At 36.6% G+C, this 25,188-nt stretch overlaps 1 protein-coding gene across 10 annotated transcripts in view; it reads right to left on the bottom strand.

Annotated features, from left to right (window-relative positions):
• Cdk14 (cyclin dependent kinase 14) overlaps window positions 1–25,188 on the bottom strand; it is a 468,058-nt gene that overhangs the window by 291,157 nt on the left and 151,713 nt on the right. For all 10 annotated transcript variants that reach the window (XR_016535529.1, XR_016535528.1, XR_016535530.1 and 7 more), the window contains one exon: window positions 21,379–21,458. Coding sequence is in view for 5 of the 10 variants with exons in the window: in XM_090333066.1 (XP_090189192.1) it covers window positions 21,379–21,458 (80 nt within the window). In the remaining 5 variants the exon portion in view is untranslated. The remainder of the gene's footprint in view (window positions 1–21,378; window positions 21,459–25,188) is intronic.

The following is a 25,188-nucleotide window of genomic DNA, read 5'->3' as shown; positions in this document are numbered from 1 at the left end:
TCAAGAAAACTAATCACAACAGATGCTGGAGGGGATGTGGCCAGGAGGGATCACTACTACACTGTTGGTGGGAGTGCAAACTCGTTCAACCACTATGGAAAGCAGTATGGCAGTGCCTCAAAAGGCTAAACATAGAGCTCCCCTATGACCCAGCAATTCCACTACTTGGCATTTACCCAACCATCCAGAATCAAGGGCATACTAATCCATTAGCCCAACAATGTTCATTGCAGCACTATTTACCATAGCAAAGGTATGAAACCAACCCAGATGCCCCTCAGTTGATGAGTAGATCAACAAGATCTGGTATTTATACACAATGGAATTCTATGCTGCTGTCAGAAAGAATGACACCACCTCATTTGTAAGGAAATGGAAAGACTTAGGAAAAAATCATACTAAGTGATGTAAGCCAGACTCAAAGGAACATAGGTTCAATGGTTTCCTTCATTTGTCATAATCAGTAGAAACCTTGGGCTCTCCTAGCTGAGATTTACAATAGAACAAAACCTAGATACATAAGGCCATATAGTATGACACTAAATGAAAGGACCTCCAGGATATAGAAACAAAAGCCATATAACGAGTGATGCTTGTCCTTAATGTACTATGTTATTTCTCATTTCTTTTGCTGTCCCTTGGTTATCTCATATTGTTACAGTATTTCACCTTGTTATCTGATATATTGTATATATGCATATTTGGTTATTTGAAATCAGAAAGGGAACGGCGGAAAACAAGATGAGAGGTGGGAGTGCAGGGAAGGAAATGGGGTCTAAGACATGAGAAAGGGTATCAATGTATGTGAAATAATGCACCCTCTATCTGATGAATATAATGTAACCCTTCTATTAATTACAATAAAGAATATATGGAAAAAATGTTGGGAGCCAATTGCAGGGTAAGGCTGGCTCATGAATCTGCATCACAGAGTAAGATAACCACACAAAGAAATTAGCTGTCATGTATGAACACCATGCCTTACTTTGAGCTATAGCGTCGGTATCGTGAATCACTTCCTGCTGAAATTTGATTACCACTGGGTACGAATGTTTATTGCCTATCAATCTTTGCTGATATCTATAGTGAGAGTAAACATGTGGACCTCCCCCACCCTGCCTACCTTTGTGCTGATAGGCTCCTGAACCCTATATTAGCTGAATATCTTTCCTCAATAAACGAGTTCCTGCCTTGACGGGTCTCCCTGATGCGTCTGATTGTTCTCTGGGATGGTTGGATGCAGGAGGTCAGTAGGCCCTCTCCTCTCTTGGCTTGTCCTGGTCGGGACATGTTCCCTCTATCCCTCCTGTGGGTCGGGAGGGACCGAGGACTAAAACCCCCAACAAAAATAACTAAAATTTGCTTACATTTGGCACTTTCAAGGTTTAAAATCTTTCCAAATGCTATGACTCAAATAAGACTTGAAGACTGCTCATCCCTTGATTAAAAAAAAATTATTGTAAAGGTGATGGATAGAGGGGTTATAGTTACATGAGTTAAATAATGAGTACATTCCTTTTCTTTTTTATTGCCAGTCCTGAGACTTGCACTCAGGGTCTGAACACTGTTCTTGGGCTTTGGTATGTAGTGAGCATGGCTATTGCATTGGTTCACCCTGTCTCACCATTCCTGTGATTCCCCTTCTCTCCCTCAAACAGATACGAGAAAAAAAGATACAAAACTCAAAAACAGTGACAACAGGGAATAAGTCAAAAAGTCATGGGAGGAGAAGGAAGAGAAAGAAAGAACTGCAAACAGTACAATTCTCTTGCTTCAATTTCTTCGGCTCAATAGCAATGTGGATATGACCATTTAAAATGATGCTCAAGGGGGGTGTGGGGGGGGAGGGAAATGGGTACCAAGTCATGTGAAAGGGTATCAATGTATGTGAATTAATGCACCTTCTATCTGGCAAATATCATGTAACCCTTTTACTAATTACAATAAAAAAAAAGAAAATGATGCTCAATCTTTGATTCTTTTTAATTGAATTTTCTTGTTGGGATAAGGTCTAGAGGGCTTACAGTTACATTCATCAGGTAATGGGTACATTATTTTTCGAATCTTGATATCCCTTCTCATGTGTTTGTCCCCCAAAAATCACTTGTCCAATATCTCCAACAAGAAAAAAAAAAAGCACAACCCCTGTCTCGTTCAAAATAAAGTACGACTTTGAAAGAAAGGTAGGAAAGTTGCTAGGCTAGGAAAAAATGGAGAAAAGATCTTAGCTTGACAAACAACAGTTTCTGTTGACAGTGACAAGGTAAAAAGATGGAGAGTCCTTCTTAGAGGGAAAGGCTCTCATTCCATCCCCAGAAGCTTAAATGACAGTCAGCTTAACTTTTGCCCTTTGTTCTTTTTATATCTTTCCAGATGTTTTCATGGTAGACATGCAATAAATGCAGTGAGTTTAAGTTGAATGCTCCAGCAAGGAGACTTGTGTAAAGCAAACATGAAAAGTCAATCGAACGCTAAGAATTTTAAAAAGCAAAAATATATAAATATCACTTTGTGAATGGATACTGTAAGTAAAAATTCTATTGTCAGACCAGGTTCAGATGGCTCAGAAGGCTGAGATCTGAGGGTTGTGGTTCAATCAAGCCTAGAGTATCTGTGATACTGTCATCTCCAATTAATCATCAAAAAGCCAGAAATGGAGCTGTGGCTCAGGTAGAAGAGCTATAGCCTTGAACATAAACGCTGAGGGACAGTACTCAAACCCTTAGTTCCTATACTAGTACCACTATCACCATCACCCCTTCCCCCCACATGCCTATTGTCTAGTTCTCAGCAGGTAGTAAGTATAAAATCCTGAGCTCAGTATTCAGTACCAATGAGGTAAGGGTAAACTCTCCATTTGTGTAATAAGTTATATTTATGAAACTAACAGTTTATACTAGAAAGGGAAAGTAAGCATAGCAGTCAAAAATTGCAAAGTCTGAGAAACACACAACAACAAGTAAGGACCATTATTAAGTGCAATATGCTATAGAAAAGGGCAGATGGGAGGGAGCAAGTTGACAAATGGCTTTCTTGCTTAAAATTATGGTCACTTGAAGGCTACCATTCAATGGATTCCACCACACTAGAATAGCAAGAATGTGTACACTAGAACAGCAAGAATGTGCACTGTGGCTAATAGTCTAGACATTTATATCATTTATGAATAGTACTAAGCACAGCCATTGTATTATAACCTTTTTACTAGAGACCAGTGGCTCATCCTTAAGTGAAGAAATTGACAGCATCCAAGCTCTGAGTTCAAGCCCCTAGCACTGACACACACACAAAAAAAAATAAAAAGGAAATTCCTTGAACCTCATCTTCCTTCTAGAACTGGCATGTCTAAAAAGCTGGCTTAAGTGTCAAGAATGTAGACTTCTTGAAAAAGGAAATAAAGAAACAGGCTTCCTTCAAGAATTCTGTCAAAGTGAATAGATTAAGACACTTGGAGATTTTGGGTTGCTAATTCTAATATTTTAGAACTTTCTCTTCAGTTACTAAAGGCTGAACTTACAGGCATTCTCAAATAAGTCCCTTGAACATCTGGAATGAAATGCTATCCTTGCTGAATTTCTCTAAGATAGTTATAATTGCAAAAGCAATTTATTAAAAGTTCCATCCCAATGACTAATCAAGACTTTAATTAAAAACAACCTTCTAGAAAATTTGAAAAATGGGTACAAAAGACATGGCCACATTTTATGTGGTCATTTTCACAAGAACATACCTGAAAGAATGTTTTCCACATGGGTATTAATAATATTAAAACTACAGTAAACTGCCAGGCATGGTGGCTCATGCCTGTAAGCCTAGCTACTTAGAAGGCTAAGATCTGAGAATCAAAGTCCAAAGCCAGCCTGGGCACTAAAATGTCCATGAGACTCTTATCTCAAATTAATCACCAGAAAACCAGAGGTGGTTCTGTGGCTCAAGGGGTAGGGCAGTAGCCTTGAGCTGAAGAGCTCAGGGATAGTGTCCAGGCCCAGAGTTCAAGTCCCACGACTGACCAAAAAAAAAAAAACCATAGTAAATTGATGTACACAAATTATGTCCACCTGAATCAATAATCTTAACAAAACACCTTATTAAAAATAACAATAGAGCAAAACCTTGATACATATAGTATGAAGCTAATTGAAAAGACCTCCAGGATATTGAAACCAAAGCCATATAATGATTGATTGTTGTCCTTAATGTACTATGTTATCTCTCATCTCTTTTGCTGTCCCTTGGTTATTGTATATTGTTACAGTATCTCACTTTGTTATCTGATATATTAGGTTTATTTGTATCTGGTTACTTGAAATTCGATAGGGAAGGGGGGAAAACCAAGACGGGGGGGGGGGGGGGGGGGGGGGGGGGGGGCGGGTAATGGGAACCAAGACATGTGAAAGGGTATCAATGTATGTGAATTAATGCACCTTCTATCTGGCAAATATCATGTAACCCTTTTATTAATTACAATAAAAATATATTAAAAAAATAAAAAATTAAAAAAAAAACATGAGAAGGGGTATCAATGTGTGAGAAGTAATGCATCTTCTGTCTGGCAAATATAACTGTAACACCTCTATACATTAAAAATTATTAAAAAAATAAAAAAGAATACAAATTTCAATCCACATGCTCTTATACTACATTTAATACTTTAAAACTGAAAACATACAGGCATCCTTAAACTGAAACTATAGATTTCCCAGGAAAAAATTCATTAAAAAAACTATCAAAATCTGTCCATTTTTACCCCATGTTTAATTCTGTTGATTACTTTTTGAACTAACATGTACTTTTAATAATGATGAATAAAAAAGATTTTATTACAAGTAAAACAAAAATAACACAATTTTGGCTCAAGGGTAGGGTGGAAGCCTTGAGCTGAAGAGCTCAGAGATAATGCCCAGGCCCAGGAGTAGGATGGTAGCCTTGTGCGGAAGTGCTCAGTGACAGTACCCAGGCTGAGTTCGAGCCCCATGACCAAAAAATAAAAAACAAAAAAACCACAGATTTGTTTCAGCAGTTATTAAACTTAGAGCAGTGAAGGAAAAATATTGAAATTCCCAATATTAAGGTTCATTCTATCTGAAAAATGTCAGAGTTTTATTTGCTATAATTTGTATATTACACTAGCTTTGTCTGAAAAGATTCTCTGTATCTAAGAATAATCACATTCAAGGTAATAGTTTATAAGCACACATCTCCTTTACTTTTATCACAGCAAGATAAGCAAGGAAAAGAACTATTAGTATGCAATAAAAGTTTTCCAGCTCTAAAGATATCTAAGTATATGTCAATTTAATTTTTAGAAATAATTATTTTATGATTTTTGTGTGTTTCATGAGCATTTTACTTAAAAACGGAATTAAAGAATGACTGCAATGAGGCCATTGTCCCTCATTTATTCAGCCATTTCATAGAAGGCTCTGTGGCTCTTTACCAGTGGCTGACTGTGGACCTGTCCTCCATTAAATTAGCAAGTCACAGGCTCCATGGTGGATAAGCACCATCACAGACCTTTAGCCACCTACATTTCAGTGTGAATGGAGCACCAGAGGATAGTGAATCTCTCTGGGCTATACCATAAAACCTGAAGTCACTTTAGCTATGGACATAAAGTCTTAGTTAAGTACATAATCTTAGTCTTTATGAATAGACCTCCAGTATTCAGATATTAATTTGTCCAGAAATCCTGAACTGAAGCCAGAATTTCAGCAGCATGAGCTGAACAATCAAAGGTAACCTTTCATGATTTCCTGAGGAGAACTTAATTGCTAATTTGTGCCAAGAAGGACATAAACTGCAAACCTACCAAAACAACTTAATCAGCAAATATTTGAAACACTGCCAGCAAAGAGCAATTCAATCTTTGTGGCCATCTGACTCATAGCTATTATTGTCTCTTTTTATTGCTTCTTAAAAATAATATTATCATTGGAATTATCATTATAATATTATACCATAATATTATCACCACCACATAATTACTGTTATCACATCTTTTATTTGGACTATTAAAAATAATTTATTCAGTAGCTACAGAGTAGATCATTACAAGTTCCAAAATGGCAACTTACATTATTTCTTGACTCTCTTTTACATGAGAGAGAAACTCAGGTTTGTTGAGTAACCTGTCTATAGCCACACCACATAGAGCTGTCCTGTGGCTAAGACTGGAAACTGCCTCACTCTTAACCCATAATCCTTTTGCTATACAATACAGACTTTCACTAGGTTACTGCCTTGTTGTGCTTTAAAAGAACAGATACAGAATTAATTATTGATTCTCCCATCAACTCATCACTCCCCTGAGAGCACTGTTTCCAAAACTATTTTGGTGTGAACCTCTGTGATACCATATTCCCTCTGGGGATGACTAACCCCTGCTATCTTAACCACAAGGGCTTTGGACACTCCTTCATTAAGCATGTGGCTCTGAGTTAGTTACACCCTTTTGTAGTGTTCTGGTTTATCTCATCTATAAAATGAATAATGCCAATAATTGTACCTCACAAGACAGGTGCGTAGACATGGTGAGACAATGCATATAATGTTCAGTACGAAGTCATGTCCTCAGCTTATAGCTCATGCCAAACCAGCACTGTGTATCATCCCTGGGATTAATTTTCTAAAACACAGCTTCAGGCATGGCCTACATTTACAAACATGGCCTTCCCTGACATTGTGCGCTCTTCTGAAGTGGTCTTTCAGCAAAGATGATGGTCTGTTTTTGTTTCTTGAAATATCTAAGCTGTGAAAAGGAAAACTGGTCACAGTGATTAAGAATTCAGGAGTCTTTCAATGGAAAGTAACTCTGTGCATAAGGCAAGGAATAGAGGCACAAGGATAGAAAAGCATTCCTACCAGTGGACTGAAATCAAAGACAAAAGACTCCAAGGCTCTCATGGCTTCATCTCAGTGTGCAAGTATGAACTATGACAGGAACAGAAAGAAACAGAACTATTTATTTCATGAGCCTATTTCAAGTCATCCATGCAGGAGCCATACAAAGAGTTAAAAACGTGCAATCTGGAAACAGGAAATCATCCCTTGAGTTCAAATTCAGTCTTCCCATAATACTTCTTCCATCTTATCTCATCAGTTTCATGATGAATATTTGGATGTCTCATTTGCAAAAATAAGCAATAGAACAGTTATTCACTGATCCTCTACTGTGAACTAGCATTCTGCTAAGAATAAGAATAACACCCACAGAGCTAATGAGGAAATAGAAGACAAACAATGAGGAGAAAATTATACAATATTAACCAGATTTACAGATCAGAGGTTAGAGAAGAAAAACTTGGAGAAAAGGGACAAACCAGGAGAGAGTGGCACCGGAAACACAGGCCTGAGGCCTACATAAAGATGAAGGAGCCATTAGGCAAGGGCATACTCCTCAGAGCTACAGTGCACACCTTTCAGTTGTGGAGAACCATAGCTCCACTGTGGAGTACACTGCAGATAGCAAAAAGCTGGCTTCAGTAACAGATCACATGAAGTGAGATAATTCAGGAATCTTTAGTAGTCTGATTTGGACATCTAACTTTGAAGAAGCAGGTTCCAACAGCAAAGTGACACAAGGATCCCAGCTCTATCCCATGACACAGGATCCTGGTCAATGCAAGCACATGTATTCCTCAGCTGCTCCACAGGTAGGCCATTTGGTAGGAACAACCTTTGCCTGGGGGAACAGTGCTCCTACCCCAAACTTCATTCTGTCCTGTGGGAATGACTTGCTCAGAGTCAGACATTTTTAGGAGCAAGAAAGAAGCTCTGTGGTAGTCAAATCACCAAGGATAGCATACTAGGAGATAAGTTACAGGGATTTAAGTAGTCTCAGGGCCACTAAGGAGCAGGTTTGGGATCACAACCTGGCTTTTTGCCTATTCGAAAAGCCTTTCCCTGCTTTGAAATACTCTGGAAGATAAGCTGAAGATGCAGGTACAACTTCATTTATAGATCAATTTCTCTCCCTGCTCACCCTTGACCTCTTTGCTTCCTTGTAAGGGATTCCATGCTATAGTCCTCAAACAAAACTAGATGTGACTCTGTTTCCAGGGAACCTGACCTAGGCATAACAGAATCTGAGGAAGAAGACAGTTGTCACTGATAGCGGCAAATGGTATCAAATGAAAAAGGGTGTCAAATATTTGAAAATGTCATGAGATTTCAATAGCCACTGATAATCTTTTGAAAGAAAATATTCTAATTTTTTACTTCAAAAGCTCTATAATAGGTTAGTTTGTTCCTATGTTTGAGTTACTGTGTTTATCAGTTATAAAGGATGGATTTCATTATTCTATTAGGAAAGTATTATCTGAAAAAGGAAGAATTTGGTTGCTCTTCCAGAAAAAGGAAAATTAGTTATTAGATATTCTCTCTTCCTAAAGGAACTAAATTAATACATTCCTTAATATATCTGGGAGCTCTCAAAAGACTGGCTTCCTATATAAACACATTCATCTTAAATGACCATTGAAATATTTAAAAATGTCTCCTCTCATGACAAATTGCTCAGAATGATTCCGTGACTCAAAAGCCTAACTAATTAAAATGTTTTAAATCTTTTTCACCAGGGAACTGCAATAAACAAACTGAACTTATTAAATATGAGTTGCCTAAAATAGGAAGCTAATTTGTAGGGGGGTATGTGTAGATTCATGTGCACATATATAGAAAAAACTGTATTCTAGAAATATTAGCTTCAAAGAAAACTTGCTAGATCTAGGTTTCATTCACAGCAATAATCATTTCACTTACTTTCTTAGAACCAAAGAAAAGCAAATATTTTTCATAAGAAAGGTCTATTAGCTTGAAAATCTCAGTGTTTAACTGTCACCCCAAATTTGCTCTTGCATGACACATCATCTCTGAAATGTATACTGCCCTCCAATGAGATATAAAGCTTTCATTAACAACTCCACACACAGACCTAAGCAATATATCACTCTATTTCAGGATTTGCCTCGATGGTTTATGAAGCCCCAAGGCCACACACACTTATCAAACCATCCAAATAATATGCCCATGTAGCTTGCTAGTCATATTTTTCTCCAAATACAGTAATATGTATGCAAAAAGTAAAATTTTAGCAAAAAATTGAATACATTAAAAATATTTGCCATTTTTTCTTAGGGGTTATGATTCTGTTTGGCTCAAAAGATTTTTGGATTAATGAATATTTTTCTTAAAGAACACAGGACTTCCTATCAAATACTGTAAGAATCAATGTCAGTTATTTTTCCTTTAAACTGGACAGACTGTAGAGGGAAAATAATCCTAGCAAACCAAATGCACTGCTTGCTTACTCAGTATATTCCATGACTTCATCTTTAGGTTCAAGTCAATCTGAAATTATACTCTAATTTGTCAAGTTTTTCCAGCAAACTACTACTAAGGGAGAAATATTCAAGACATAAAAGAAGTATGTAGAAGAATAGCTATTCAAGTTGTAGCTAAATTGAGAATGACCTTTAATTTTAAAAACCACAAGGCATATATTTGAAAACCAACTGAATAATACATAGCTATAGTGCCATTCATTTCCTACATTCACTTTAGCATTCATACTAGAATAACCCTTTCAATTTTTTTCTCTTGCATTTGTTCCATCATGTACAGTATCATTAAATTCTGTCATATTAATTACTTAAGAAACAGCAGTATGTTTAATATTTGGTTAATCCATTTTTCCAAAATTGGACTGGGTGTAAGTATATTCCTGCCAGGCATGTTTAGATTATTCTTTAATACATAATAAGCATGCTATGGTAGACTATACATTATAAGGCCAGAAAAGAAACCCTGAGCAGGATTTGGAGTATTAGTCTACAGCTTCTGCGCAAGTGAGTAGCAAATTACTGACATTGTTAAGCTTCAACCTCTGTCAGATTTCTTTGCTGCCATAGAGAAATACTACATCTAAGTCAAAAGTACTAGATTTCTATCCATCTCACCATCAACTCTGAATATTTACAACAACCGGTTGGTTGGAATGGGTAGAGAATGAGAAATCAGTTGCCTTAACTGCCATCCATCCATCTATATCTGTAGTATTCCAAATGAATTAGCATAAAGACAGGCAGTGGAACTTTATCCCACATCCAAATCAACTCTCAAGTTTTGGAGGCAGTAATTAACTGAGCCATGTACCAGTGGCTGACACCTGTAAACCTAGCTACTCAGAAGGCTGAGATCTGAGGATCACAGTTCACAGCAAACCCAGTCAGGAAAGTATGTGAGACTCTTCTCTCCAATAAACTACTCAGAAAAAGCAGGAAGTGGGGCTGTGGCTCAAGTGGCAGAGCCTAAGCCTTGAGTACATAGAAGCTCAGGGACAATACCTAGGGCCTGAGTTCAAGTCCCAAGACCAGAAAAAAAATTTTTAACCTGAATTTTGAATTCTGTGTTTCTTGGCCATAATAGGAAGGGATAAATTCCCTTCCTTCCTGTTCCTGAAGTTCTTACAGGATAAGTCCTGCATTCTGGCTTTTTGAATCTCTATGAAGAGATTCACATTTTTAAGCCAATACCATTAAGTGGGTCAGTATAAGTGAACATCACAAAGCACAAGTTTTTTTAATTAATTGTAAATTTTTAATGAGGTGGGAGTTGGATGTGTGCAAATATGAAGAATCAAATATGTATTTTAGATGTTTTTAACTAGAAATATAAAATTATTACATGTAGTGAGTCAGCCCTTACATGTAGATATTTTAAAGTGGAGTCATACATTTAAATTATAATTATAGATCAAAATGAATATGGCAGAATATTTATACATGAAAACAAAATAATTTTGTAAATATTTTCTATAATGGTACTCTTAATCAAACTTTTGATGGCTTAGGTTAATCTCAGGAAGGGGTGTGTATTTTGATAAACAATAAATACTTCGCTGTGTAATTTTGTACATTCTATACAAATTATAGCATTGCCATTTTAAAACAATCTGGTCACATATTTTGTTTGTTAATTGTGAAACTTTTATAAGTGATGCTGGGAATCTACATTGATTATATTATGATCATTTGTCACATTAATATCTGTTTTTAGAAGATATTATTAAATGCAGATGTGTTAAAGTTTGGAAAAATCTAATTTTATTTTTAGAAATAATAAATACAAATTTGTCTTGCTTGATGAAAATAGCTTAGTCTTTTAAAAAAATTATTTAACTGCCTCTCAGTGATTTTACAATATCTACAGAATCGTTGAAAATGTTTGAAAGCTTTAGGCATGGGAAAGTACACCTATAACCCCAGAATTAAGAGGCTAAGCAACAGGGCCCTACATTTGAGGTCAGACTGAGTTAGATATTGAGATCCCATACACCCCCCCCCAAAAAAAGAAGAGGTGGAGGAGGATGTAGAAGAGGAGGAGAAAATGAGATATAGGAACAAAGGGAGGGAAGGAAAAAGGAAAGGAATGAGAGACATCAGAAACCATCATTTATTAAATGACTATTACGCGTTTTGCGCTTAAAAAATCTGGCTAGTTGCCAGTGTCTCATACCTAACGACAGAAAGCTGGTATTGGGAGGACTTAAATTTGAAGACCGTCCTAGGGAAAAAAAATTCGAAGCTTATTCTCAATTAACAGCTGGTTGTGTTGGCACACATCAGTTACCTTATGAAAGGAAGCTTAAAATATAAACAGATTTGGGGCCAGACATAAACCTAAAAAAGGGCTGGGAGTATGGTTCAAGGATAGTGTGCCTGCCTAGCAAGTACTTGGTCCTAAGTTTAATGCTCAGTATTAGTACATACAAATGTACACATATGTACATTTATACATACATCTTATACATGTCACCTCAAATAAGTTACAGCCCATCATAGAAGATACTAGTACAATATGATCATATAGGGTGAGACTAAACAAATGAACTCTAGGATATGAAAACAAGAGGTTTATCTTTGTGATTTGTTGTTCTTAATGTACTATGTTATTTCTTTTCTCTTTTTTTCCCTTATGGCTAATCTCATGTGGGTATGACTTTGTTGCATATACATTTATTTGTTTATTTGAACTAGGGAAGGGGGGAAAACAAGATGAAGGGGGGAGGGAAGTGGGGACAAAAATATGAGAAAGGGTATCGAGATGTGAAAAGTAATGCACCCACTACCTGAAGAATGTAACTGTAACCCCTCTATACATTACTCTGACAATAAAATTTTTTAAAAAAGAAGATACTGGGGCTGGGAGTTTGGCCCTGTGGTAGAGTGCTTACCTAGCATGCACAAAGACCTGGGTTCGATTCCTCAGTACCACATACATAGAAAAAAGTCAGGAGTGGTACTGAGGCTCAAGTGGTAGAGCTCTAGCCTTGAGAAAATCCAAGGACAAAGCTCAGGCCCTGAGCCCAAGCCCAGGACTGGCAAAAAAAAAAAAAAGAAAAAAAAAGAAGATACTGGTACAATTCTGGGAGAGAAGGGAATGCTCTTAGGCACCTATTAACTATTGAAAATTTAATGCCAGTCTCCATCCAAAAGATATAATTACAAATGAATATTTCTATAAAACCAAGTTATCACTATTAAAAGAGACCATTGCTTGTTCTGGCTCTCATCAATCCTAAGCTGCTTAACAAAAAGAAAAAGAGAATCAGCTCATCGATAACAGAACCATGGCCATGATTGTGCTTATTATTTCCTTTAATTCTTTTCCTTGGGTTCTGTTCAAATTGCCAAGGCTTTAACACAGAACTACTATCAATTCAATTCTTCTGGGTATACTCAGTGACTTAACTGGGATGGCACGTGTCCAAAAATCATAAATATCCCATGCTAAAGTTTCCTTTGACTCTCTACTTCTAAATTTTTCTCACGATATACTACATGGTACATTGTACTGCACATATGCTATTAATTTGGATTTTTGAAATTAAAATAAGTATCTGATGGTTTTACTAAAGTTTCACCACATACCAAAATGTTATGAGAAAATAAGAAATACATAGAATTGTGAATGACCCATTTTTTTTTTTGGCACTTCACACAGAGATCACATGTACCTATGGTGAGGGCTACATTGAAAGACGTGACTCACTGCCAGATCTCAGACAGCCATGACACACAGGACTTTCACTTCAAGCCTGGACCCTGGTGATGTTTTGACATTTCTTCTTAGATCTCAGTGGTTCACTTGTAAAATGAAAGGCCCAGATTGCATAATTCTGAATGCCCTTCACAGCTCTCATGCCCAAGGACTCTGTAAATCCCAGATAGACAGCTGACATACCTGGTTCAACATAATGAAGCATGACCTCAGAGCCATGGCCCTAACAACAGCTACAACATCAGACTCCCGTTTGTCAGTAAATGGTTCTATCACCCTAACCAAGTAAGATACTCAAGTGGTTGAATGAGACACATTTTTTCTATACCCTTTTCTATCTCCCCCCTCCCATTTTTGTTCCTTTGTTGGTTGTGGGACTTGAATTCTGGGTCTGGACACTGTCCCTGAGCTCTTCAGCTCAAGGCTACCACCCTACCCCTTGAGACACAGTACCACATCTGGTTTTCTAGTGGTTGATTGGAGATGAGTCTTAGGGTCTTCAGTGCCCAGGCTAGCTTTGAACTGTGATTCTCAGATCTCAGCCTCCTGAGTAGTATTACAGGTCTGAGCCACCCTGTCCAGTTTCTATTTACCTTTTACCAAGATTTATGATATTTCTATGGACTCCTGGGACACCTGGTTTTCTTATCATCAATCACCGATTAGACCTGATTAAACCATCCTGTCAAGCACATGGCTATCATTAATAACAAAAATAATTCAAAAGAAATAATAAAACTTGCCCAGAAGAATATGCAGATTAGATTTTTCATAACGGGAAACGTGAGAACAGTTTTAGAGTTTCCTGAGAAAACCTTTAGCAAAGAACCCACATAGCCCATTGCCAAGCATCTAATTCCCTCTGTACAAAACAGGTGGGGATATGGCTGCCAGGGAAGAAGTTTCTAGTTTAGCCTGCAACTGTAAAAAGATGTCTTTTCCACTCATTTCTTCTTATAGCAATTCTATCTATCTGTGAAACTTCAGACCAAACCCAGATTGGTTCCATGCTGAGTAGGGAGTGAGTGTAGCATTGACTAGTCAATGCTTGCATCACACTAAAGTCCTGCAATGAACCAAGAAGTTATCAGTAGTTTCTAATTGAACACAACCGAGCATATCATAAAGTACATGTGGTACTAAAAGATAAATTATATGGACACAAAAATAAATAAATAAAAGTCATGATTTAAAAAAAGGGGGAAAAGACACCATATCTATGAAAGCCAATAGTGTATTAGCCAAATCTTTGAAGATAGTCATAGGACCTGGGAAGTAGGGACGGGTACAGACTTGAAGAGGGAAAGGGAGATTCTTCTCTTGGACATTAGCTTCTCTGGATGTTTCTACCTGACAGAGTCATAAAGTTCAACCTGTCAGAGGCCATTTTTAATCATCTTTTGGTCAGTGTAAGTTTTTTGTTTTTTGCTTGATTGGGTTATTTTCTCTCACTGAACAAGTTAGTGTGTTCTGATTAAAATGGTTTGCCAAAAACTGACAGCAATGCTGATTTATTTTTCATCTCTGATGCAAAATGTGCTCTATATCTTGACAAAATAAGCTGGATTGTACCAACAGGAGGCCCAGAAACCTTCTGGAAAACTAATGGATCTCTGGGATTATCTAAAAGGCTCTTATCAGATTTCTGTTACTCTTCCCCTTCAACAGACTTTGTAATTATAATCTTATAATTTAATTAAAAGCATTAACACAATTTAAGGTCCTTGAGAATAAAAGATAGCAGTTATATGAGATTATATTCAACAATAAATTTTATTTCTGAGCAAAGTGCTAGTGTTACCACAGTTTTTATCTTTGTCTAAGTATATAAATAAAACTTAATTTTTAAGATTAGAAAGAAAAACAAAAATAACTCTATATGCAATCATTGCCATAGTGCACAGCTGAACACTATCTACTACAAAATTGATTCATTTTAAGTGCATAATTCATTAGTTTCATCAATTTAAAGATCTGTCCATCATAGGCAAACTCCAGCACTGATACATTTTCATTCCACCATAGACCTGTGTTTGTCAGTCCTCAGTCCTAACCACCACTTCAGTCATACACCAAGCAGCTTTCTCTCTTCATAGACAGGCCTTTTCTGATAAATTTCCACACATATAACCATAATTAATTATTTGAGGCTTATACATACTAAACCGATGGACATGCGGATGCTTTCTTGAATGGGACTATTCTGTGTAGCAACATTGGGAACATTGTATATGTCTTTGTGTAGAAACGTGTTTTCATTTCTGCACAGAGACAAAGTTAAGAGTCTGAATCTCATATTTTCTGATGGTACGATTTTATTTCTTTCTATATATCAGTCTTTTGAAACCTATTTTTAAATTTTACTTATTTTTTTAATTAGTTTTCCTTTTGGTTACTCTCACAATTAGAACATACTGCTTTTCTTACTTCAGATTAATAATACTGACCTAATATTCATTACATACAGTTCCAATTTTTCTCCTCTTCTTTCTATTATTCTTATACATGTTTTTTATCCAACAAAATATGATAATTATTATGCTGGGAAATCTAATGTCTTTTTTATAAATAAAGAGAAAAAAGAATAATGTATTTATGGAATCTTTATTTTTACTCCCTCACCACCATTTACAATGCTCATTTTTAAGTGGAGTCTTATTTGATGCCTCTTTTCTTCTTCCCTTCTCTTCCCTTCTCATTTCTTCCCTACCATTTCCTTCTCTCTCTTCCCTTCCCTTCTCATCTCTTCCCTTCTCTTTCTTCCTTCTCCTTTTGTTTCCCCTTGCCATTTCTCCCCACCTCCCCTGCCTTTCCTCAGTATGTCTCCTGGGCTTAGCTGCTCTCAAAATGTATTTAGTCATCCCTTTGGAAGGAGAGCTTTTGTTGGATATAGAATTTTAGTTGACATGTTTGTTTTCATTTATTTTAAGCATTATGAATAGCTCAATACATTGCTTTTCTATCTCTAGTGATTTAGAGGAAAGGTCAACTCTTAATCATGATTTTCTCTGGATGCAATGAGTTGTTTTACTCATCTTGTCTTAAAGATTTTCTCTTCATACCTTACAAAGTTTTACTATGATAAATCTAGTATTGGTTCTCTTTGAGCTTCTCTTAAGTGGGATTCATTGAGCAATTTGGGATAATAGAGTTTCAGTTAAGTAATTTCAACCGAGCAGAAGTAATTTTATGAGATTAAAAAATTTATCATTAAGAAGTTATATAAAGAGGTTGCCACTTAACAAAGCAGTTTATGAATGCAAGATATATTGATGAATGTCACCTCTGCCAACATTCTCACCCTATCCACCCCCTTCCCTCACTCTTCTTAATTTTGTAGGACATACACTGGATTCTTTTCTTCACTTTCCCTTTCCATCCTGTTCATTTTTTTAGTCCTTTCCCCTTTACTCCAAACCACTCAACTATCCACTTCCAGGTGTTTTCTTTTGCTGAACTTTATTTTTTTTGCATTTTTTATTGTAATTAGTAAAAGGGTTACATGATATTTGCCAGATAGAAGGTGCATTAATTCACATACATTGATACCCTTTCACATGTCTTGGTACCCATTTCCCTCCCCCCCACACACCCCCCACCCATCTTGGTTTTCCCCCTTCCTTATCAAATTTCAAATATCCAAATACAAATAAATTCAATATATCAGATAACAAAGTGAGATACTATACCAATATGAGATAACCAAGGGACAGCAAAGGAGATGAGAGACAACATAGTACATTAAGGACAACTTTAATCTCATCTTTGTAAAGAATTACATTATTTAAGACCTCCCTTGAATATACCATATTTCAGTTATTTCTCTCATATTTATTTATTTATTTATTTATTTATTTATTTATTTATTTTTGGCCAGTCCTGGGCTTGAGCTCAGGGCCTGAGCACTGTCCTTGGACTTTCTCAAGGCTAGAGCTCTACCACTTGTGCCTCAGAACCACTTTCAGCTTTTTTCTATGTATGTGGTACCAAGGAATCGAACCTGGGTCTTCGTGCATGCTAGGCAAGCACTTTAACCACTAGGCCAAACTCCCAGCCCTTCTCTCATATTTATGTCCACTTTTTCTGCACATGTCAAATTTCATTCTAGAAAGTTTCTTCCAATATGTATGAGGTATCTGCTTTCTTTTTAAGGACAACAAAAAAAAGTGTCCTTTGCTTCCTCAAGTATTCCTGAAACATACCAGATAATGTGTCTTAATCTAGAGCTTTAATATATAAAAAACACTAATCTATGTCAGTAGTCGTGACACTAGCCATGAATTGCTGTTCATAGTTCATCATACTGTGGCTATTTCTATGTCTCTATACAAAGGATTACTTACATGGCAAAACAACATAACAAAACAAAGGTATACTAATAGGCTACGTTTTATAAGCAACTAACAGTTGCTTTTATAATAGCTATCATAACAAATAGTTTATGCAGACCATGAATTCAAATAACTTTTTAAAATTAGCCAAAGAATTTTTAAGTAAAGTACAATATATTTCAATTAAAAATCTCAACCCCTCAGTGGCTCATGCCTGTAATCTTAACTACTCAGGAGGCTGAGATCAAGGATGAAGGTTCAAAGCCAGTCTGGGCACAAAAGGACCTGAGACTCTTATCTCCAAGTAACCCCCAGAAAACGGGAAGTGGGGCTTGACTTAAAGGTAGCTTTAGCTTGAAGGTTTAGAGCTATGTATGAGATAGAAAATAAAAGTGATCTTAATAAAACTATTAAACACTGTAGTATTTGAGGTATCTGGAGTGCATTTAAAAATGCTGTTAAATCTTCAAATAGTTGTACAGAGGGATTTCAATTCAACACCTCAGTTTCTGAGTACAATGAATCTTGATCAGTGGCATCCTTCCATTGTCTGTCCCATCTATCCCACACTCACGTCCAAGTCCAGCTCTTTTATTCTATACATCATTGTTACCCAGACAGAAACTCATGCTATCAAAATTACATACAAACAGTTTTAATCTGCTATCAGGATGGTAACATATAAGGATTCTAAATTGAAATAGAAAAGCTGGATCTCAGTATGGTTATGTAACTATTCTAAGCTGTCATCAAAGACAGAATAAGTTTCAGAGCCCCTGAACCTGAATTAATCCATTACATACTCTAGCTAGAGACGATAAAATTCAAAGCCCATCTCTGGATGCAAATCTATGTGAGATTACAGTTGCTAAGTATTTCTAGTTTAAATGAAAATAATATGTTAAAATCTAAATCTCTACCTAATCCTCTTTGAAAACTACTTCACTGGTCATGGTGTTTCCCTATACTGTGTCTCTGCTATTCATAGCTGGGGAATGAGGAACTGACCAGAACTGAAGACAGGCAAATCCAAATTCAAGTGTTACCTCTCCGCCAAATGAGCAGATGCTAACTGGGTCAGTGGAAAATGAGCATATCTCAGGGCTTCACACTCGCTTGCTTCAAAGTCCTACCATAAAATGCACACAGGACTAACTGTGCAGAATTAATAGGAAAGGCAGAAAGGCTTTAAAATAGTAATGGCTTTTGTTGCCACATATAAACAGCAGAAAGGTTAACTGTGAAAGACAGTTAATTTAATTCTTCCTATTACAATAAAGTCACTTTGCCAATCTTAACCATCATTTAGAAATTAAACTTTATTAGGAAAATCCAAAAATATTGCGCTCAAAGGAAAATGAATGTTATTTTGCAATCAGTTCTATCACTCTTGATAGGTATAGCACTAAAATATCTGACATCCTTGGAAATTTAAAACCATGATCCCCAAGTAGGGACTTTGTAAGGGATGGATGGCATATTTCAACCCTTATTTGCTACAAGTAGCATTATCACTAAGCAGTTATACAGGCTTGTGCCTCACACACCAAACAAAATGTGTACGTTCAACCTTTAAACCCAGTGTTTTAGACAGTATATGTGACTCTAGAGCTAGGACTAACTGATTAAAACCAAGGTCAATAAGATGGACTGTAATCCAGTATAATTAATAGCCTTATAAAAAGAAGATACTTGAATATGGACAATCTCAGAAGGAAGACCATAGAGAACAAAAGAAGAAGACATATCTAAGCCAAGGAAGGAAGCCTGGAACAGATTATTCATAGGCCTAAACAATGGTCACACAGCCGGAAGGTGGTGGCTTACTGCTGTTCTCCTACCTACCCAAGGGAGCTGAGATCTGAGAATCATGATTTCCATCCTGGCCAAGAAAGTCTGTGAGATTCTTAGCTCCAATTAACTGCCAGAAAACAGAAAATAGTGCTATGGCTCAAGGTGGTAGAGCACTAACTTTCAGCAAAAGAACTCAGGGATAGCACTCAGTTCCGGAGATCAAGCTTCATGACAGATAAGAAAAAAAAATTACCTCTAATTTAGCAGAACTCAGGAATATTAGACATCACTGGTAAAGCTTAGAGTACCAATCCTGTGGTATTTTAACACATCACCCAGGAGAGTAATACATATTACTTATACACTGCACAGTGATGAAGCAATAACAGAATCAAAACCCAGCACCTGAATACTCATGAGGTTTGCATCTCATTCCAGTGTCTTGTAATCAGCCTCTCTGTACCAAATGCCTTAAATAAGCCTCTTTATCTTTTGCCTTCATGCTCACTTTTCTCTTTTGTCCCACTGCCTTGTGGAATGGGATGACAGAGCAAAATGAAACTCATCAGATGGCAGGCCCATCTTCTTACATTTCCCAGCCTCCAGAACTATATACCAAATGAATTCTTTTTTTATATTTTTTATTGTAATTAATAAAAGGGTTACATGATATTTGCCAGATAGAAGGTGCATTAATTCACATACATTGATACCCTTTCACATGTCTTGGTACCCATTACCCTACCCCCCGCCCCCCCACCCGTCTTGATTTTCCCCCCTTCCCTATCAAATTTCAAATAACCAAGTACAACTAAATTCAACATATCAGATAACAAAGTGAGATACTGTAACAATATGAGATGACCAAGTGACAGCAAAGGAGATGAGAGACAACATAGTACATTAAGGACAACAATCGTTCGTTATATGGCTTTTGTTTCAATAGGCATGAGACACCAGCGCTCATCAACAAAGAAGCTTATGAATGAAATATGTCATAATCTGAAACTTCTAGCAGTAGCAACAACAAGGGTAAGATGGTTAGTTACTTCTAAGGTCTACTCCACAAACTAGGAAGCAAGCCTGTAGTCAGCTTCATTGTTCTTTTGCTTCCTTTTTGGTCTTTTATTCCTTGCCCCTCTCCAGTTTTCTCACATTCCAGGTCTACCCACAACAAACACAATTAACACTGACAATCTTCTCTTCCTCCAGAACTCAGTAAGAATCTAATATACCATACCTCACCTGTGAGCCCTTTTTATATATAACAAGTATTTGACTACATTTCCTAATCCTTATACAATAGCATATTGAGAAAAACAGAAGTGGTGAGCACAAGAGAAAGGAAGGACCTACCTCCTTGGAAAATCTGGGGTTACTGAACAGAATGTTTCAACTATGGGTGTGCAATTTGCTAATAAAAGGTTGAATGAAAATGGGGAGGTAGTCTATTTGGAAAAAACAATGCAACTGACAAGCTAGATGATCAGTTTCAGTTAAATAGGAATATGCTGAGATAAACCAAAATAAAATGAAGAATGAAAAGTCCCTAAATTAAACAGACTGTGATATGATTATGAGAAGTACTAGATTCTCTGTTTGATTTTTGGCTAAGGCACTGGGCTTATTAGGCAGTCACTATACCACTTGAGCCAGGCCCTTAGCACATTTTGCTACTGGTTATTTTTCAGATAAAACTTTTTCTTGAGTTTCTGCTTAGAGAACGACTCAGACTACATTCCTCCTTCCTATAGCCTCCTTTGTGACTGAAATAGGTCTAACTTTTTTTTTTTTTTTTTTGGTCGGTCATGGGGCTTGAATTCTGGGCCTGGGCCCTGTCCCTGAGCTTTTCAGCTCAAGGCTACCAACCTACCCTGGAGCCACAGTACCACTTCCGATTTTCTAGTGAATTGAAGGTCTTTTGTTACCAGGCTCTCAACACTCAGCCTGCAGAGTAGCTAGGATTACAGGCCTGAACCACCATGACCAACTTCAGTCTCTCTTTCATTTTGCCCATGCCTCTGACCTTGAACTTTCCAATCTCTGCTGAAGGTCTTCTGGGATTACAGCCCCAACCCTACAATCTGCCTAATCCAAAGAGAGAAAGAACAACCAACATTCAAAAAACAGCACATACAGATATGTACAATTCACTACTAGAAGCTTTATACAAACACAAAATGAAAGTGCCTACCTTCCCTGATTGCTGTAAAAGGTGTACCTTCTTCTTCTTGCAGCCTGATCACCTTCAGGGCCACCAACTTCCCATTTACTCTGTGGGAAATTAAAGAAGAGGAGTGAATCTGTGAAAATATGCATCTAATTGTTTTCCTTATGATTTATATTTTATGCAATTTTGGCATTGAAAAGGTCAGTGACTCTATTACACTACCATAGTACGATTGATTCCAGAAAGACTGGGTGCTGTAGCATCATCAAAAATATTCACATTTTAAATATTCACACTTGCTTTGGGCCAAGATTCAGTGCCAATTGTCTGTGAGTCACTGTTCCTTCTACAATCAATGTATTATTTAACAAAATTGCCAGGCACTTGATGATTATTCTCAGATCAATTTAAAATGAAGCAGTCAAAATAATACTTTGCCTTTGTTTCTCAAAACTCCTTTTTGTTGTTGTTGCATTCTTTTGCTGATCTATCTTCAGTTTTGTGTAAGGTCAATCAATTCTCAAGGACAGAAACTTGACACTTTCCTGTCTCTTTTCTTCTCAGTAATATACCCCAATTTTTCTTTTTAAACAAAAGTGTCAAGATTATATTTCACCATGTTGTGTTTTATTTTATAGGAGATAATGATCAAAAAGTTATGAGTATAATAACACAAGATAACACAAGACCTATCCAAGGCAGATGGTGCATCTAGACACATTTGATATGTGTGTCAGCTCTACTGAAAAGTAAGAGGAAACTAGAGATAACTGTCCAGTCAATACTGTCAGTAGTTAAATTTATGACTATCTAGATTAGTTCTGTTGACTGATCGATATTTTACCTTTACTAAACAACCTAGATTCATTCTTTATGTATTCATTTGTTCAAATGTGAAAATTACAGGAAAGAACTTGGTGAGATGCAAATTTCCATTCCACACAGTTGTTCAGGAGCCTAGCTCTCATCCTCCAGTGTCAACACTTAACATTATTCTTTACGTACTTTCACATCTATAGACTTCCGTAAATCTCACAGAAATAAATGCACATATATCAACATTCATGTAAAGAATACATATAGGCAAATGATAGTATGTAATAAAGTATACTGCATATTGTTTTTGCCTTTTAACTGATTTATAAATTATAAATTCACAGAAAATTTCCTCCATCTTTTCAAGAGCCATAGGACATTCCTATGTATAATGGAGCATAACAAATTTAATTCCAGTCCTCTGCTATTGGTGTTTAGCTTGTGCCCAATTTTTTGCCACCAAATGGAGAAATGCATACTCTTATACATAAAATTTAACGCGTAAGCATACCTGTATGATAAATTACTTAAAAAAATTAGATGTCCAAAAGGCATGCATATTTAATTTCTTAATTTTGCTGAATATTACAAATGTATGGTATATAGAGGATAAATTTAACCTTTCCTACAGTAACATGAAAATTCTTATTACTTCCTTCTATCAACTATATAATATCATTAATATTAGATTCTGCTATACCCATAGGTTGAAAATGGTTTCTTCCTCAAAAATCAATCGCCTTTCTCTACGCCAACAGTGAGAGGAATGAGGCAACAATCAGGAAAGCAACTCCTTTGCAATAGCTTCAAAGAAAATAAAGTACCTAGGAATTACCTTAACTAAGAATGTAAAGGACCTTTTTGATGAAAACTTTAAAACGCTGAAAAAGGAAATTAAAGCAGAACTGAGGAAATGGAAAAACCTCCCATGCTCCTGGATTGGAAGAATCAACATCATGAAAATGACAATCTTGCCAAGGGCTATTTACAAATTCAACGCAATACCCATCAATATCTCAATGGCATTCTTTAAAGAAATAGAAGAGGCAATTCAAAATTTCATATGGAATATTAAAAGTCCCCCGTATTGGGAAACCACTTAGCAGAAAGAACAGCGCAGGAGGAATTTCAATACCAAACTTTAGACTCTTTTACAGAGCTATATATAATCATCAAAACAGCTTGGTACTGGCACAAGAACAGGCCTAAAGACCAATGGAATACAACTGAGGATCAAAATATTAAACCACAGACCTATGGCTACCTAATCTTTGACAAGGGAGCCAAAAAAATAGAATGGAAGAAAGACAGCCTCTTCAACAAGTGGAGCTGGCAGAACTGGATAAGCACCTGCAGAAAACTAAAGTTGGATCCTTCTTTGTCACCCTGCACTAGAATTAACTCCAAATGGATCAAAGACCTCGACGTAAAAGCTGACACACTGAAAACTTTACAAGAAGGAATAGGAGATACACTAGGCCTCCTTGGCACAGGTCGAAACTTTCTTAATAAGGACCAAGATTCACAACAAATCAGAGAAAGGCTGGATAAGTGGGACTGCATTAAACTGCAGAGCTTTTGTATGGCAAAGGACATAGCTAGTATATTAATTAGGAAGCCTACAGAATGGGAGAAGATCTTCACCAACCACACAACGGACAAAGGCCTCATATCTAAAATATATCAACAACTCAAAAAATTGAATCACTCCAAAACTAACCTCCAAAGTAACAACCATCCCATTAAAAAATGGGCCAAAGACTAAAAGAGAGTCTTCTCTGAAGAAGAAACAAAAATGGCCTATAGACACATGAAGAAATGCTCAACATCTCTGGTCATAAAAGAAATGCAAATCAAAACAACTCTAAGATTCTGCCTCATTCCAGTTAGAATGGCCAGGATCAAGAAAACTAGTAACAACAGATGCTGGAGGGGATGTGGCCAGGAGGGATCACTACTACACTGCTGATAGGAGTACAAACTTGTTCAACCACTCTGGAGAGCAGTATGGCAGTTCCTCAAAAGACTAAACATAGAGCTCCCCTATGACCCAGCAATTCCACCACTAGGCATTTACCCAATTATCCAGAAACAAGGTCAGACTAAATCCACTAGCACAACGATGTTCATTGCAGCACTATTTACCATAGCAAACATATGGAACCAACCCAGATGTCCCTCAGTTGATGAGTGGATCAACAAGTTGTGGTATTTGTACACAATGGAATTCTATGCTGCTGTCAGAAAGAATGACATTTCCCCATTTGTTAGGAAATGGAAAGACTTAGAAAAAATCATATTAAGTGAAGTAAGCCAGACTCAAAGAAAGATAGGCTCAATGGTTTCCCTCATTTGTCATAATCAGTAGAAACCTTGGTTTCTCCTAGCAGAGTTTTGCAATAGAGCAAAACCTAGACACATGTCCATATAATCTGACACTAAATGAAAGGACCTCTAGGACATAAAAACAAAAGCCATATAATGAGTGATTGTTGTCCTTAACGTACTATGTTATCTCTCATCTCTTTTGCTATCCCTTGATTATCTCATATTGTTACAGTATCTTACTTTGTTATATGGTATATTGGATATATTTGTATTTGGTTATTTGAAATTGGATAGGGAAGGGGGGAAACAAAATGAGGGGTGGGGGGGGGAAATGGGGACCAAGACATGAGAAAGGGTATCAATGTACGTGAATTAATGTACCTTCTATCTGGCAAATATAATTTAACCCTTCTATTAATTACAATAAAAATACATGAAAAAAAGAAAGAAAATGGTTTCTTGTTGCTATTTATTGTTACAAAAAATCTTCAGAATAATCATAAAGGAGAATTCATATGGCCGTGAGATTCCAAGGCCTAAGGTTGAAATTAAAATTTTCATTTATTGTCTTTAAAGTACAGCTACTTCGTTTTTGCTCTAAATGCTGCAACAGAAACAGAAGGCTAACGCATTCACTAAAGCCCAACCATCCTAGTGGCATTTTCTTCTGAAAGGAATGCTTCTGTTATT

The sequence above is a fragment of the Megascapheus bottae genome, chromosome 5 (assembly GCF_031878675.1).
Source record: "Megascapheus bottae isolate mThoBot1 chromosome 5, mThoBot2.hap1, whole genome shotgun sequence".
NCBI lineage: Eukaryota > Metazoa > Chordata > Mammalia > Rodentia > Geomyidae > Megascapheus > Megascapheus bottae.
This window is presented reverse-complemented; position numbering and strand designations above follow the sequence as displayed.